This window comes from Takifugu flavidus, chromosome 8 (assembly GCF_003711565.1).
Source record: "Takifugu flavidus isolate HTHZ2018 chromosome 8, ASM371156v2, whole genome shotgun sequence".
In the NCBI taxonomy this organism is placed as follows: Eukaryota; Metazoa; Chordata; class Actinopteri; order Tetraodontiformes; family Tetraodontidae; genus Takifugu; species Takifugu flavidus.
Window position 1 is genome coordinate 13,421,305 of NC_079527.1, and position 16,266 is coordinate 13,437,570.

The window sequence follows — 16,266 nt, forward strand, 5'->3', positions numbered from 1 at the left end:
TCGGCGTGTTGCTCACTCCCTCTCTCAGGTTTCATCCGTCCATCCCGCCTCTCTGTTTGGGAGCAGTTGTCATGATTTACAGTATCTCTCGGCTCTTCCGTGCTCACGCCGAGATATTGGAAAATTGGAGTGCCGATAGATCACGGTGAGGGGAGAAATCACGAGATGCTGCTAATCAGCCCTAACAGTACTGCGGAGCATTACAAATCTGGGATCTCTCTCACAATTAGGCAGCACGTCTGCCTTGCACAGCCCTCACCGGGGAGGCTGAGCATGTGATGTCATCTTCAGCTGCTCTCTGCTCTGTGTGTGTGTGTGTGTGTGTGTGTGTGTATGTATTAGGGTTTATCTCATTAATGCAGAGGTTGTGCTCCCTTTTTCCTCAGCCAGCACGAGCAAAGGTTAATGGGTGGTCAAGCAGACTCAAAGAACGCCATTTATGTTTATTAAGCAGTAGCCGCCTCACCTTGTGATGCTTTTATTATTTTATTTATACCTTGAGGGGCAGTTTACAGTGGCAGCTGTATTGCTGGTCTTAAGTCCACCCATGTGGCTTCAGTTGTGATCAGCACATGTTGCGCACATTATAATCAGAGCTCAGCTGGTTTGAGGGAGAGAGAAGGTTTGAAATCTGAACTGAAAGACTCTATTCAGTATTTAGTCGTGTCCTTAAATTGTGGCAGCAGGAGAAAGTTTTACTTTTAAGAATCTAAAGTGCTGCAAGGTCTTTCCGAGCTCGGTGATGGGCCTCAATGTGTTTGCTGCTGTCTTCAGGATGAGGTCAAGGCTGGGCCGTTATCGGCTCTTTGTGAGTTATAAAAACTGCCTGATGCATCCATTCATCACCTCTTTTTGTATCAGAGTTTTCAATATTCTTTTAAGGCTGACTCCTCACCAAGGGGCTTTTATGCAACAGAGTATTCAGAACAGGTGTAGCTATAGTAACAGAATCAGGTCAAGGTTTTTTTATTCTGCCTTTATGTGCTTATGGTCTTTAGATTTATTTCTAAGAAGACCCTAAAATACTGAGTAACTGATGCAGACTCTAAATGTAATTCTATAAAGCCCATATATTTGTATTTATGGCTTAAATCCACCTTTTAATTTTTAACAAGGCCAACTATTTATAGCTTGTGATTTCACTGGATTATCTGAAGAAATATTTGATAAATCATGCATTTTTTGTCATCTGTAGCATATATGTCCTATATATGATGTAGAATGTGCTGTTTGTGCGTTACCATGGTTTCCAGGTGTCACTCAGCATGAGCAAAAATGCACAGCAATGTTTTTACACGCGTGTGTTTGCACCTTTGTGTGTAGCTGTACAATGGCACGCCTCAGGCCTCATGCCACCCTTCCATCCCATTAGCAGGGCCCAGCCCCTGCCTGTGTCCGCTTTAACCTTGGTCACTGGGCTGGAGGAGACGAAGAGTAATTCTAACCTTAAAAACCTGCTGATTAAAGCTAGTTTGGTGGAATTCGATTCCACTTAATGCCTTTGGCTGCAAGCCCAGCTGGCTAGCATTAGCATCAACAGACACAGTGTCTTCAGTTCAGTCAGCGAGACAGACGTTTCTGTGTGTGTGTGTCTGTGTGTTTGTGTGTGTGTGTGTGTTTCTTCTCTCTCATGCAGAGCTGTAAACCTTAGATCCGTTAATCATCCGTGCTTCTGCCTCTCGTCTCTTTGTCTCTCATTTCTCACTTTGTCCAATGTGCCGTCTATCCCGTGTCCAGCTTCATCGTCCCATTTTTCTGCCAGAAAATTAATTTCCTCTGTTTTTGAGTTTGTTCCTTGGCTCCAGGAATGAGGCCAGAGAGCGTCAGGGCTTTCTCAGTGGCAGGCGGTCAGGGGTTTCTCTCTAACTGCCTCAGCCCTGTTATTGTTTTTCCTCTTGAACTTGATGTATGGCTGTGTTTACGCGTCCAGCGTGGCTAATTAATTCTCCTCTTCGGGGCCTGTTTATCAAATGTTTGTGTTGATTTTACAATGAGTGTGCTATTTTTAGAGGCGGTCATTTCCATAACACATACATTTTTCCAGAGCATCATTTGTTTTGCTTTGTTGAGGAATTTTGGTTGCTTTTTCATTGTCTGCAACAGCTTGGCTACAGTGTGCCAATTCATTTTGTAGCGTGCACGCTTTTGACTGATTTAGAGGCTGCAGCTGGTCCGACAGAGGGGAGCACAGAGATAAATCTAAGCCCCCTTTGATTTATAATGTATAATGTCTCATCAGCCTTTGCGTAAGTCTTCAGATGCACTGAGGAACGATCCTGTTGAAGCTTAAGTACTGACGTCTTTGGGGGAAGAAACAAATCTTAATCAAAGACGCAGTAGTGAAATTAAAAGCCGTGGTCAGTGTGGAAGAAGGATACGGTGCCCCTGCTTTTTACTTTGAACCGGAATTAGCAAGCGAGATCGTGTCCGTCACGTTCTGGCTGGGCGTAATGGCATCATACCAGATGCTACATTTGATTGCCACAGAACAAGTCAGAGAGAGAAGAGCAGCTGATGCAGGTACAGCAAAGAGCTTCACAGCATTAGCTTAAAATGAGCTCATCCGCCAAACTGGAAATGACACTTTTTAACTGTAAGTCATCTAATCACATCTGTATGGGGCCAGGAATCGTTGGTTGATCAATAGTCATCATGGATCCTGTCAATGGCTGGGCTAGCTTGAATCTTGCATGGTCCATGAATCTTTATTGAGTATGGATTTTCGCGCCCCCCCTGCAGAAGGACTCTGATAGTGCAGCGTGATTGGCTGCTGCATGAGCTCTATTTCTGCTGCTACGCCCCAGGCAGGATCACATGCCCCGGGCGTGTATCTGAACAGCCATATGCAAACATGCACGCAGACACAGACACACAATGACACATTCAGTCTAACTAAGTGCTGGGCCAGAAGTGACTACCATGGACGTACCCCAAGAGCTAAAGGTGTAATATGAGATCTGACAAAGAGGAAGTCACTAAATATAAAAGAAATGCTGGCTGAAGAATCACCACTAAATCTATTCTCTGTAAAGTAAGTTGGCCGCGTGATGTAATGGATAAAAACCGAGAATGAGGCAGAACAAATAGTTGAAAGAAGCTAAATTAACAAACAAGCAGACACGTTTTTCTGTGCCTTCGATTTGTCAGCCACTGGTGCGTGTTTGTTTGTGCTCGTGTGTTCCTCTCAGTTGACCTGGCAACCCAACAGACAGACAAATGTGTGGCAGCCTCTGTTTTGCTTCCCTAAATTGCCAACATAAATAAGGTGCCAATCTCTGATTAGGAATGTCTTCACACATCATTATGGTCTAATGAGCGAGTCTCCCCTCTCTCCCAGTCTCACTCGAACCAGTGCCAGTTTTTCCTACACAGACTTTGCATTCAACGCAGCCATCTCTAGTTGTACCTGACACCTGTCAGACATGATGGATGAATGCAACGGAGGTGTTGCCAGGGTAACAGGTTGGCCAGGGGCAGTGGTTGCCTCCAGAGGCAGAGCAGGTAAGCGGCGCTGGCCCTGCCTTTATGTGCGAGGGCTTTATTTAAGGTGAACTGTTTATCACTGCGCTGTCTGCTCTGCTTGCTGTGTGTGAACTGTGATCCTGCTCCACTCAGGACCAGTTAAACACCCTGAGGGAGGGGTGTGTCCAGGTCAGGTATTAATACCGTCTCGTTGGTCCGGGGCAGGGTTTCATTGCCGTGCCCGTTTGCATGAGTGACAACACCAAATAAATTTGCTGCATCAGTGTCTGACTTTGGAGGACACACGTCGCTGTAACTCTTTCCCCTGCTGTCTGCAGTGACAGCACATGAATACATTACAGACACCCTGCCTGTGAGTTCTTCCATAAACTGTGCATCACAGTTCTATTGTGTCTCGCTTGCACTCCATAATGTAACAATAAACCTATAACACCAACGCGTGTGCACACGTGTGCACACAAACGGACTTGGTTTTTGGTCCTATTTTTTTTTGGTCTTTGAGCTCAAACTGTGGTATTCATGACAGGCGTGTATGTGTGTGTGCGTGTATGTGTGTGTGTGTGTATAATTATGGTTTAATTGCTTGCCCTGTGATGTGCTGTCATCTGTCACAGCCCAAAGACAGCAAATAATAGTTCTGCTGCCGTCACTTTGTCACCCAGACACTCAGCATGCAAAGAGCAGCAGAAACAGCAGTAACTGATATGTGTCTTGAATTACTGATAAGCGCTCCAGTGTGATGAGCTTTGTGTGTGTGTGTGTGTGTGGGCGTTCTTGTGCTCTCAAAAGTATCTTGGCTGGCCTTTATGTCTTAGTCTGTTATGAGTGCGTGCAAGTGTGCACGGCGATGAGCGTCTGAACTTAATATGCCGTTCTGTGTGGGCGTATTTTGGTGCTGAAGAACCGATTGTCTAATTCTTTGTACCTGGGTGTGTGTTTGGGCGGAAGAGTGAGGAAATCTAGTCGTTTGTACATACAGAAATGTTTGATGTCTACTGTATATTGACACTGACAGGTACAACGGCGGCGGCGCGCTTTAAGCTGCTTGTTTGTCTGGCACGCTGCACCATGTGGTTGAGAGATGGGGAGGAAAGCAGCCTGGGGGCTAATTTATTCACTCCCCAGTCGCCCCAGTCGCAGGGGCCTGTTGCACTGGCCCACCTGTCAATCCTGTGGAACCGGCCTCGACCTCATCCGGCTGCATACTGAAACCACAGCCCACCCTCAGGCTGCAACACTATTAACCATGATATAGCAATACATTTGCTGTAATCACAATTAGCAAGAATGTTTACTTTGTATCTACTCAGCAATATAAATATGTCTTTAACGCACGGCTGCGCCGTGCATACGTCACCTGAATTCCTCATTGCGTCATTGCCGCATCGTCCCTGAAGGAAAAAAGTATGGTTTATGGCACAAGTGCTTGCAAATGTGTACAGCTGGAACGTGTGAGCTGCTAGCGGTTGTGGCTGACTGTAGTAATGTGATGTTCAGTGCACTGTGGGAGTGGGAGGAAGTGTCTGTCTGTTGCCAGCATGGAGTAATGGATGGTAGAGCTATGGGAGTGGGTGGAGGTATACATCCTATTTCAGACAGCTGTAATGGATGAGAGTACAGCAAAAAATAAGAACGGGGGGGTGGAGGGCGATGCCTGCATGCCTTCACTATCTCAAACTCTCACAGGCAGAGTTCAGTGGTATTGAAATCACATTACAATAGATGGGATTGGAACAATGGAACACCTGGAGAAAGAGCCAAGGCCGATACGACTCCTGTTGTCTGCGGATCGGTCATGGGATGTCTGGGTGTGTGAATGTCCCTTAGATTCAAGAACAACAGCCGCTCAGCTGTGCCGGTGCATCTGAAGTGTCTTTCACCAAGTCCCAGGTCTGCGTATCGCTGCAGCAGCTCGGGGTGTAATTAATCAGACACTTGTGACTGTTTATAGACTGACTTTGTCTGCAGGCCCTGCTCCTCTTTTAACTTTAGCTTTGAGTTAAGACAAGTGGAGCGGACAGCACACTCCTCGGCACCTATTTATCAGTGTTGGCCAAAACAGGAAGGCCCCGCTACCCACCCTTCCATACTGCTTCGCCATTCAGATCTACAGAGCCTGAGGAAACCCACCTTTACTTATTTAACACCGCACTACTGAATAATGAAGCAATCTCTGTGTGTTTGCATGTGTGTGTGTGTGGATTGTGGGTAAAAGAGAAGCTTTGAGGTCCACTCATGCACAGGCTGGTGTCCATACCCCTGCTGTGATTTCTCCTGATTTCTAAACAAACAGTTGTACCACAATGGATCGCAGCGAGGCTCACGCCGTCAGACCTGCTTGTTTGGTTTATTCCAGTAAGAGCAGAGCCTCCTGTCCTGAGAGCAATCCGCTCATGCCCAGCTTTCACAAATATTGTATCACACCACAATATCACAGCATATTTCCTCGCTTCTGAGAACTGGGGGAGGAAGTGCTACAGACTCCTGTTGTGAGCGAGCAAAAACCAGGCTAGCCATCCTTTCAGGTCACCTGGGGAGCCGGGGCTGTTGGTCTCGCTGAAAAAGAGGAGCGGAGCGTTGCTCTGCTCCTGTTCCTCACAGCACGGCACATTGTGCATTTTTCTCTGCTGTCGGCTGTTGAGAAATGTCTCCTGGCCCCTCTGCCCAATACCAGAAGGCGTTATCAGCCCTGCCTAGCTCTCTCAATGGTAACGAGCCCCCAGGCACAGTATTATCTGTTTACGATAAGGATATTAATAACACTGTGCTTTAGTTATGGGCAGGGATGCCCTGTGGGGTTTTTGGAGAGGAGGGTGTGGGGAAAGGAGCACTTGAATCATCCTGTCAGGAGCTCTTTCTAAGTGGTGCAGGATCAGAGTCGAAATCAGGAGAGGAATCATGGGGAGGGTGGAAGAGTGCTGAGGTGTTCCTCACTGGTTAACCTGATCCACTTTCTCCTTCACACTCTATTCCTGAGAACAATAGCTTGACCATCTGTTAGCGCGTTCATGCGGGAGTTGCCTTCAGAAGGAAAGAGGTCACAAATTCAAGTGTTGAAGGCTGCTCTAGCTCTTGTTCCTCTACTTAAATGTCTCCTTCTCTTCTGTTTTACCTGCAGTGTTTGTACGGCTGCTACGTGCACTCCTCCATCATCCCGACTTTCCACCGTAGGTGCTACTGGCTGCTCCAGGTAAGAGCTGCTTTTCTCCACCTTTACACTTCAGCACACTTTTCCTTTCACTCAGCGGCCTATCAGCTCGAACTATAAAGAATTGCATGGTATCAGTTTCCATTTAACCAAAGCACTTTCTCTTTGACAGCCAGCAGGCACACATCCACCTATCCCCCTCCAACCCCTCTTTCTCTTCTCTTTTCCCCTCCAAGCCTCCATTTCCCTTATCTACCCCGGTTCATTCTCCTCTCTGATGGCATTGCCCGTACACAGCGTCCAGGCCGAGGACGCTATCTCATGCTGCTAAAAGCTTTGCCATCTCCTCTGTCTAACAGCTGCTCTGATGGGCAGTAAAAGCATGATGGAAGACGTGCCCTGTACAGTCTAGTATGCTTACGGTGGTCCACAGGCTGAGAGTGGTTGTAAATAGAAGGCCTTTGATCACACCTGCAGCACAGCTCATCATTCTCATTTAGCATGGCAGTTAGGATTGTTTGAAGGGGCTCATTCGCACCATTTTCAGGACGCATAAAAGAAAAACACCAAAAATAAGACTTAGATAGAAGCATCATAGACAGACCAACAGACAGAGGAGCAAATTCAGAACATCCCCGCTGTACTGAATAGACCCAGAAAACACATTTATTTCCATTGTAGTCACAGCCAACCCAACTGACAATGTTTGTTAGCAAAAGACGATAGCAGACTTGGTAGTAGCAAAAGACAAAAGATGAAAAACAGCCTCCACAATAACTAAATAATAATCAACATAATTAGTTCCCCCCGCAAAGAAAAGCGCTCTCTCTCTCTCTCTCTCTGTTGGCTGTGTGTGTGTGCGTGTGTGTGTGTGTGTGTGAGTCATGGGCAGAAACAATTCTGTCTCTTCCGTACTAATTCACAAATCCCAGGTTATTTTTACTTAAGTGTGCTTTCCGAATCATTAGCCAGGTACGGTATGATATTAAAAGTGGAATGAAACCACAGGAACACGGAAGCAACTTGAAAGTGGCGTCCTCATTTTGATGGATCAGAGATGTTTCTTGTTCTACACAAGGCTGCTTTTTTCTTTTCTTTTTTACATTTTTCACTGGCTGACTGTCATGGAAATCTTTTATTGATTTTCTCATTTCGTGGTGGGATTAGGACTGCCTTTAAAATATAGATTCACATTTTTCCCATGTCTGTCTTAATACGATGCTGACATTCCCATATGTACAATAAAATAGTTCCTGGCTGCGGTAATCACTCTCTACTGGATGCCAAGAAATAGATTTGCTCTTGCAACAGCTTCTGTGCAACAGTAGAACTCCTCAGACCTCGTTACGATGAGAAATTCCCTCGAAATGCTGTTGAACTTATACCAGTGGTTAGAGTCCAAGGCCTTGCTTTCGTTTTTGTGATCTGAATAAATTTAGTCTGTTGGTCTGTCATTTTTAATAATTGATATTGTATGTGCACGATTTTAGAGTCGGGTCAACAGTCCGAGATGCTTGACAATCACAGTAAAACACCACAAAAGCAGACATTTAAGGATGTGGTGAGCAGAGCTCAGACCAAGAGTGCAGCGTGCTGACTCACTGCCCACCGGTTTTAAGATTCAAGTACATAAACACTCATCAAAGTTTGAGGAGTTCACTGACTTAACTTTTCTGCTGCTGCAGAGCATCAACCGGTTTGTTAAATCCTCGGCCCTCGTGTCTCCTTTCCTCACTCTGCTCAGCAGATCTCCTTACAGGACCCATAGTTGCGTCTCCATTCAGTCAAACCCCAACTTTTTATATCACAAAAATATAAAATAGGGATTTATTTTCACATATTTTCTGTGGCACAGAGCACTCCTGGAGCTCCAGATTTGCGGGCAGTTTATTGCAAACAATCAGCGCTGACAGGGAACCACAAGCATGATAAAAGATTACGCCGCAGTCCATATCGCAACAGATGAAGACAGACCGTCATTGCCTCTGAAGCCAATTTCAGTCAGCTCTAGTTCTGACTTTTACACCTTTCTCCACTCTCCCCATGAAACCTTTTCCGCAGACTTCCTTTGTACCATTTGCTGTGTCCATATGAGATTTGCAGAAGGCAGTCTGTCAACAGCAGAGCAGCAAGGAGACCGGAGCTCCCAGAGTGGCAACAAGGAAAGGTCACCAGTGAGTGAAAAATGTAAATTTCCAGCCATCCAGCGGCCAGAGACGCTGAGAGACTGGGATGGAAATAACTCCTGTTACACAGCACCAACAGGGAGGGACCAGAGAGGACAGTGAGGATAGAGACAGACTGTGAATAAGAGAGTCTATGAGGTGGACATAACTTTTAAAAAGTTAGACTAAACACAGAAAGAAAGATAAATGTAACACGTGTGTGTGTGTGAGAGAGAGAGAGAGAGGGAGAGATAGAAAGAGACCATTCAGCTCGGTGAAAGGTGTTTTAGGGAGGGGGAGTTTGCCTGTGGGTGTGTGCCTCCTTATCCACTCTTTATCCACTCTTTATTGAGTTAAAGCCTGGGTAATGAGACAGGGGACAGGAACGAAAGGCCTGCGAGGGGGGGTTCGCTCTCAATCCATTCATTTTCTTTGTTCTTTTCACCTCTCCCTCTGAATCTCCTCATCACCGCCACGCAACCTCCACATCTCTGCGGTATTAGACCACTTTAAAATGTCTGGGCCACTCCTGCGCGTGGCAGCCACTGAAGAAAAGTGCCACGGCGGTTATCTGGCGCTGCAAACAATGAATCCAAATTGGAGCGGAGACAGTGATCTTCCCAGAGCAGACTGTGTGGTTTGTCAGTCAAAAAAGTTCCCATTTCAAAGGCTTTGGTCAAATTGGGCCCTTTTTTCTATGTTACAACCATCAAAACATACAATGCTGAGCGACATTCTCCATTTCCATGGCACCAGTTGGTTGCTGATGTTCTTGGCGTGCACACATGCAGAACCCTGCCTGTCCCAGTGGAGCTGATTGATTCTGTTGCTCTGTGTCCTCTTCTCTTGTTTAGTGCTAATCGAATGTAATTCCCTGCTTGTGCCTCTCCATCAAATCAGACAGTGGAGTTTGCGTTGGCCGGCGGGGGCACAGAGGTGGGGATAATTATGATATTAATACGGAGGGGGTCTGAGGGGAACTTCATTTGTCCTGCTGCCTGCCACGAACACAGAGAGGGGTCAATAGCCTCTCCCGTTTTTCCCCCGTACTTTAAAGAGGAGGAGAGAGGGATGAGATAATGAAATGACTAGTAAGGCGGGAGGGAATGCTGACGACCTTGTTTCTTCACAGCTATCACTTTCTTCCTCTTAGCTGAGGCCACTGTGCTCTACTCTCTGTCTCCCATGAATACATTATTAATATCACCATTCACCGCAGTTACATTTTTCTTATTACATTAGTCCTTCAGTGTATAATGACTTTGGAACCACTTGAATAAGTGTTATGTAGGAAAATGAGTTGTCACTGTTGTCCCTGTGATCGTTCTGGCACTATTAGACAGTATTTCAGTAATATTAATTTATGGAGTAATTCAAAGGTTACTCAGTTGGACAGGCAGAGTGATAACCGTGCTTGTTATCGCCGTGGCGGCGATGGCTCTGTGATTAAGGAGCAGCAGGGCCTCTCCGGTGCTCTCCATGGTGCTGAACCCAACTCTTTCTAGCTGTTGCTGATGTTGTTTGCTGGTTTTGCCGGACGTGGCTCAAACATCTCCAATCCACAGCTCGTAGCAGCTTGGGAAATGCTGTCAATATGTGCACGGCGCCTGATGCATGGACCCGCCACACCTCCGACCACCTCGGACCACCACGTCACCGGCCTGGACAAAGTCCTCTCTTTCTTTCTCGTTAATTGAATGAGAGAAAGTTGAGAGTCTTCTTTGCTGTGGAGATGCGTGCCAGCTAGATACAGTAGCTGCACACCCAGAGCGGACATGCCTGCAGGCTAAAGGCAGACAGATGGACTCTTTACATCTGCCCGAGTCCTCTATTCAATCAGATCGGTTTAGTTACCTCTGTGTTGAGCAGTGGGAGACAGGTGTTGGACTCCGAGTGGCTCAGGTGATGTCTGTTGATGGAGCCGAGCTGTCAGGTCCAGATTCACATCAAATGCATCCAGACTATGCAAGGCTACATGATGAATATTTCACTGAGATAAATCATGGATGAACCTAGGAACCGTTCTGTTGATTTCACAGAGAGGGCGGAGAGGTAGGAAAACCTGGAGAGGGTTTGACTGACTGTCTACAACCTCAGGGCAAATGGAGGCAGTAGAAATATAATTGCCCTTAGCTATGCAGGCTGTTGTTTGTATCAAATGGAAATGCATCTCTACAGAGTATGAAATTCATAGCATATGAATTTGACTCCAATGCCTGACTGTTCATTTCAAGTCGTTAACACCGGACTGACAGAAGAGGCAGTGTATGTATTATGCGTGTACGCCTGTGAAGCTGTCAGCACGCACGCCTGCATTTGCCTTTCTGTTTCTGTGCTATGGGTTGAGACCACGGTGTCCTCGGCTGCCGCTGCTGGCAACCCCCTCTCTCCACCATGAGGAGAACAGCTGCTTCACAAGCATGTCAGGGTGTGAGCCATGTCCCTGTGGCTCCGTCGTCTCCTCCACTTCTTCTCCTCCCAGCGAGCTCTCGCACACACACACACATACTGACATTAGCTCACCACATCTGCTTGACTTTTAAATGTTCAAATGTGTCCCTCTGCCTTCCATCACATCTAATACCTTCTGCTTTCACTCAGAGGTGGAAAAAATAGAATTACATCGGAGTTGGTTTCTGCCCAAATCAGTGACAGCAGGGCTTCTGACCTCCAAACAAATTGAAGGTTACTTTAGTGCTTAATTAATGGCCCCAGTCCTTTTCTCTCGCTATGAAGAAAACGAGAGAAGTTGCGCTAAACCCTGGAGGCACGCTGAGCCTGCTCTCCTCCAGGCAGACTGATCTGTTCCTCAGTGTTTGCGACCTTTTATCTAGGCTCGTCGTCTAGCCCACCAGCATGGCCAATTATCACAAATCCCCCGCTGTATTTGTCTTGCCATTTTCACTCTGCGGCCAAAGAGGCGTGCGTGGCAATAGCCTCGTGCAGCCTCCCAACCAGCCAGAGCCCAGACAGAGAAACAGAGCCCCACAACAGGTATGCACTCCTTAAATAATTCAGTTATCCTGAAAGGTTAAGGCTGTGCCAGTAAGATGAATTGACATTCATCTCGCTCCAGAGTCATGCGTCCAATCTCTGAGGTCGCAGCCGTCGACATGTTTATATTTTATGACTTCCCAGATTGTTATTGACAGAAATATTTTACATATTTCCAACTATTGCTGCGACCCACCTCAGCAACAGAGGGGTGGCAGGGTAACTGCGACAGGAACTACGCTGGCAACTTGCTAATAATGAGTGCTGAGTTTAAAACATCTCAGAAGAGTCCTCAGCAGCCTCACCGTGTCGCTAGGAAGGCTTATTTGTGCCTTCTAGGGAGCAGAGATGAACGGCTCCACGGCGGTCTTTTATATGGAGAGCCGATCCCTCCGTCTCTACTGAAGCCACAGACCCGCTCACGTCACCATGCAGGCGCAGTCGTGCTGCAGAAGTATGCACACGTTTCCCAGTTTCCCAGAGAACACTGGCCACAGCTAATGACCAGAACTGTCTGATTTGTCCTGCCCTGATTACTCCTCTGAGCCCCAATTAGCGGCGCATGAAGGCTGACATCCCCACATGATCACTTGGACATGTCATGGAGGGAAAGACAAGGAAGGAGGAGAGAGAGGTAAGGAGGAAGATGGGGATGACGTGTGTTAAAGGCAGAGAAGAAGAGTGAAGGGGACTTGGTATGAAAGGTGCATTCAATCTGCTTTCTGTCAGATATTGATCTGAGTTCCCATTAACCAGCGACCACTTGTCAACATACAGACCCACAGCTCTGCTTGTGAGTTCTGTAATTGACAGATTTCAATGTGAAAATCAGCTTGCCAGCTGCCTTTGATCCATGATGAACCATTTTAAAATAGAGAAGATATTTGGCCGAGGCCATACAAGCAATTTAGTAGTTCAGGGGCATAATGGTGTTAAGAAAGCTCCAAAGGTGTTTCACCCTGAGACAAACAACACGTGGCTCCCCTAATTGCCAATGACAACCTCTATTATGAACATTTCTTTGATCTGTGTTGCTCTACCCTTGTTTTGTTTCTTCCTTTCCTTTTGTCTTTATTTCTGACCCCATCCTTGTCATTATTTTTCTTTGCTGCTGTGTCCTCCCAGGATTGCTGAGCTTTCTCCCCTTCGCACTTTTTGAAAGAAAATCTCTCTTTTTTTAGGCTTTCTCTCATTCTTCCTCAGTAGGGGGCAGTGAAAAAGTAACTACAAGGGCACATAAAGCCTTCAGAGTCAAGCCAGACTTCTTTTAGTCTTTTTTTGATCAGGATAGATGTCACATGGAACACACATGCGCACACACCCTTCACTGGGATGACTCTGCTACCGTCTCTGCCTGCTCCCCCGTCTCAAAACTCGCCCACGCAATCCTGAGAAGACAGAGAGATCGGGAGCACGGGAAGTGGAGGCAAGGGAAAGAAACGTATGGAAGAATGGCAGGAGGGAAGAAAACAAGAAAGGGGAGGGGAGGCGGTGCTTTGCGAATGGGGGATTAGAGTTAGAAGATTAGAGGTAGAAGATGATATCATTTGGTAGAGATGAGCGGGAGCAAACGAGCAGCGCAAATCACCCCACGTTAACGAGCTGCCTCATAAATTACTGCATCCGAGTCAGAGCTCGATCTGGATAGGGCTGCACGGTGCAAAGCAGGCATAAGTCTCCCTTTAATGTTATTTACTTCCGCCCAACAGTTTATATGCCTTGCCTCCTGTAGCTTTCTATAGTAGTATCAGGGGATGTTTCTTTATAAAGAGCAAGATTTTAGTTAGCCTGACTGCCCCCTTGTGTGGCCCATCTAAAGCCTCCAGAGTCTGCAATGATAGACTGGCTTCCTCCCACAACCCAGGATGAGAGCTCAACTGCAAGACAAAAAGAAATTTCACTTTAGTGGAGAGCACAAATCTGGAGATGCATCAGGTGCTCGGTATATGATTAGGCCTCAATCATTCAGGCCTATGCAACAAGAATGACAGGTTTATTCGAAATGAATGTATGTCTGGGTACAGCAGCCCAAAGGAAAGAAAATGGGAGAGCGAGACACAAGGAGATGGGAAGCAGAAAGTTGAAGCCTTCCTCTTTGTGCTCCCAGGGTAGATGGGAGGGGGTATAAGGGGTAAATATACATTTCTATTTCTGCCAGAGGACCGGGAGCCGGAGAATGACTTTCAATGGCTGAATTCTAAATATTACATGACTTTCTGATGGCAGTGTGCTGTCTGAGACACTGTCTGGGCCGGTGGTAACCTGGCTACTATTTACGCTGCATTTCCTCCTTTTGTAACTCAACTCTGTTTCATCCAACTCCACCTGTTTCGAATACATGAATTCTCAGCGGATTTTCTAAAAAGCAGGGGCCTCTGCACCGTGCACTGTAGCTGTCGAAATAAATGCATTAACGCAGATCAATCCATCATCGTAAGAAGCCGCCGATAAGGTCGGGAGCATGTTGACCCTTTCGACGTAGAAAACAACCCAAGACAGAAGAGTCAACCAACATAAAATCTGATGCACATGTTCTTTTCATCAGAGGACTTGCAGCTTAATATAGCACGATCAGGGGGAGCACTCGCGTTAGGCGAGGATTCTGCTAGCACTTCACCTAACACATCACCCGGCTCTCCTCACCCTCCCTTCTCTCTTGAGTCTGTTTGCTCATGAAAATGAAATGCAATTAATATAGATTAAAAATGAATGATATTTGATTGTGATTAATCAAAAATAACTTAAAGAAAACTTGTGATTACAACTATATGTAAATATGCATATAAAAATATATATACACACTTATTTTGTGGTACCCTGCCAAGGCCTCTAACATCATATTCAGCCTGGCAGGTGACAAATAGTTTTTTAATTGCTTGCACCAGGAAAATCATTAGTCTCTTCCCTTTCCTTGGTGGGACCAGGCAGGACGTGTGTGCAATAATAATAGCCTCAGTCCCGTTTTCCACCTCCCGTCTGCTATTTTTAGACCAAGTATTTTAAGGGTTCTTTGTGCTTGAACATGTGTGTGTGTGTGTGTGTGTGTGTGTGTGTGTGTGTGTGTGTGTGTGTGTGTGTGTGTGTGTGTGTGTGTTGTGTGTGTGTGTGTGTGACTAAATTGTCCAGAGGTGCTTTTCCTTGTTTGTGACAGAAGAGAGTCTGTTTGTCAACCCTGTTTCTGCCTTGTGAGTTTTTTCCCATTGCTGTTGCTAATCTTCAGCTTCTGGAACCGTGTGTGTGTGTGTGTGTGTGTGTGGGTGGGTGTAGCCCTGGCCAGGCCATTGTGCTGTTGTGCACTGTAGCAATCCACAGACACCGCGCCAGTCAGATGAAGCCGTCCAGTTTATGGAGCAACCTGCAAACTCCAGCTGCTTTTGGTTGGAATTGTGCTTAGTGGTGAGATATAGTATTGATTTTCTCTCCTCGGTGCCCTTGCCATCCCTGTGTAGATATGCACCAGTGCTCAGGAGCCATTGACTGAGAAAGGGGAGTGGGGAGAGAGAGCAGCGGATGGTGTTTATGTGAAGATACTGACCCCAATCGTTCACATGGAAAAGGTGTGGAATGTGAGGCGGCTGGATGTCAGAGGGGAATTGAGTTTGTGAGACTGAGATAGGAAGATGAACCCAGGATTTCATTTCTGTCTTATACAAACATTTGTTATTATCTATCTGGGCATCTGAGGGGGATTGTGTGTCTACAGCCTTGTTTGGGTCTATTACACGTGTGGTTGTCTAGTGTGTGCACTGTTTATTCGCGACTGTTTGTTAGCTTGGATCTGTCTCATACTAGGTCTTTTTGCCCTTGGTTTGAGTCCCAGTAGGGAGCCGTGTTCAGCCAGTTCCAAACCAATTCTGATCTCATTCCCAGCTCTCCTGTCCACATGTCCTTCAATTTAATAACATGGTAAAATCTGTTACACAGCCAGTTTATTCCTGATTAAGAAATATTGTTTAGGTTTTCCACAGGTAACTCACACATTTTGGGGGGATGGTTGCCTGAGCACCTGTAAGCATTACTCTGTAAATATACAGTAAGAGTGCGTGCGTAATCCAGCCGTGTTATCCGGGCTAAGCATGCCTAACCTGGCAGTGCTGTGACTGGGGAGACCCACAGTCTTTTCACATTCATCTCTACAGCTTTGTTTGACTAAGTAGTGCAGTGATGTTGGTGTTGGATGAGACTTTAGTGGCAGCAGCAGCGGCAGCAGCAGTGCAGCGTATGCGTGGGCTGCCTGAGCCAGTGGGGCTTGGCACCGAAAGGCAGCATATGTTCATGGCCAGCTTTCTTCCTCCTCTCCGGTCCCCCCTCCTCTCTCTCTGTCTCGATAACCCTTTGCTAACCCCCATCTCCTGATCTTTGTCCTTAGAACGCGTGGTTTCACCTGTGCTCGACCGCATAAGCAAGAGATCAAAGTGTTCAAATCCCTAAAACTGCCCTCAGTGTTTCATTTATTCTGATTTTTCATCTCTCCGC

General features: G+C 46.5%; 1 protein-coding gene across 1 annotated transcript in view; it reads left to right on the forward strand.

The window, feature by feature from the left end:
* The window catches only part of camta1a (calmodulin binding transcription activator 1a), a 223,643-nt gene that overhangs the window by 170,973 nt on the left and 36,404 nt on the right, over positions 1 to 16,266 (forward strand). The window contains 1 exon segment of the mRNA XM_057042122.1: positions 6,602 to 6,673. Coding sequence (XP_056898102.1) covers positions 6,602 to 6,673 — 72 coding nt within the window.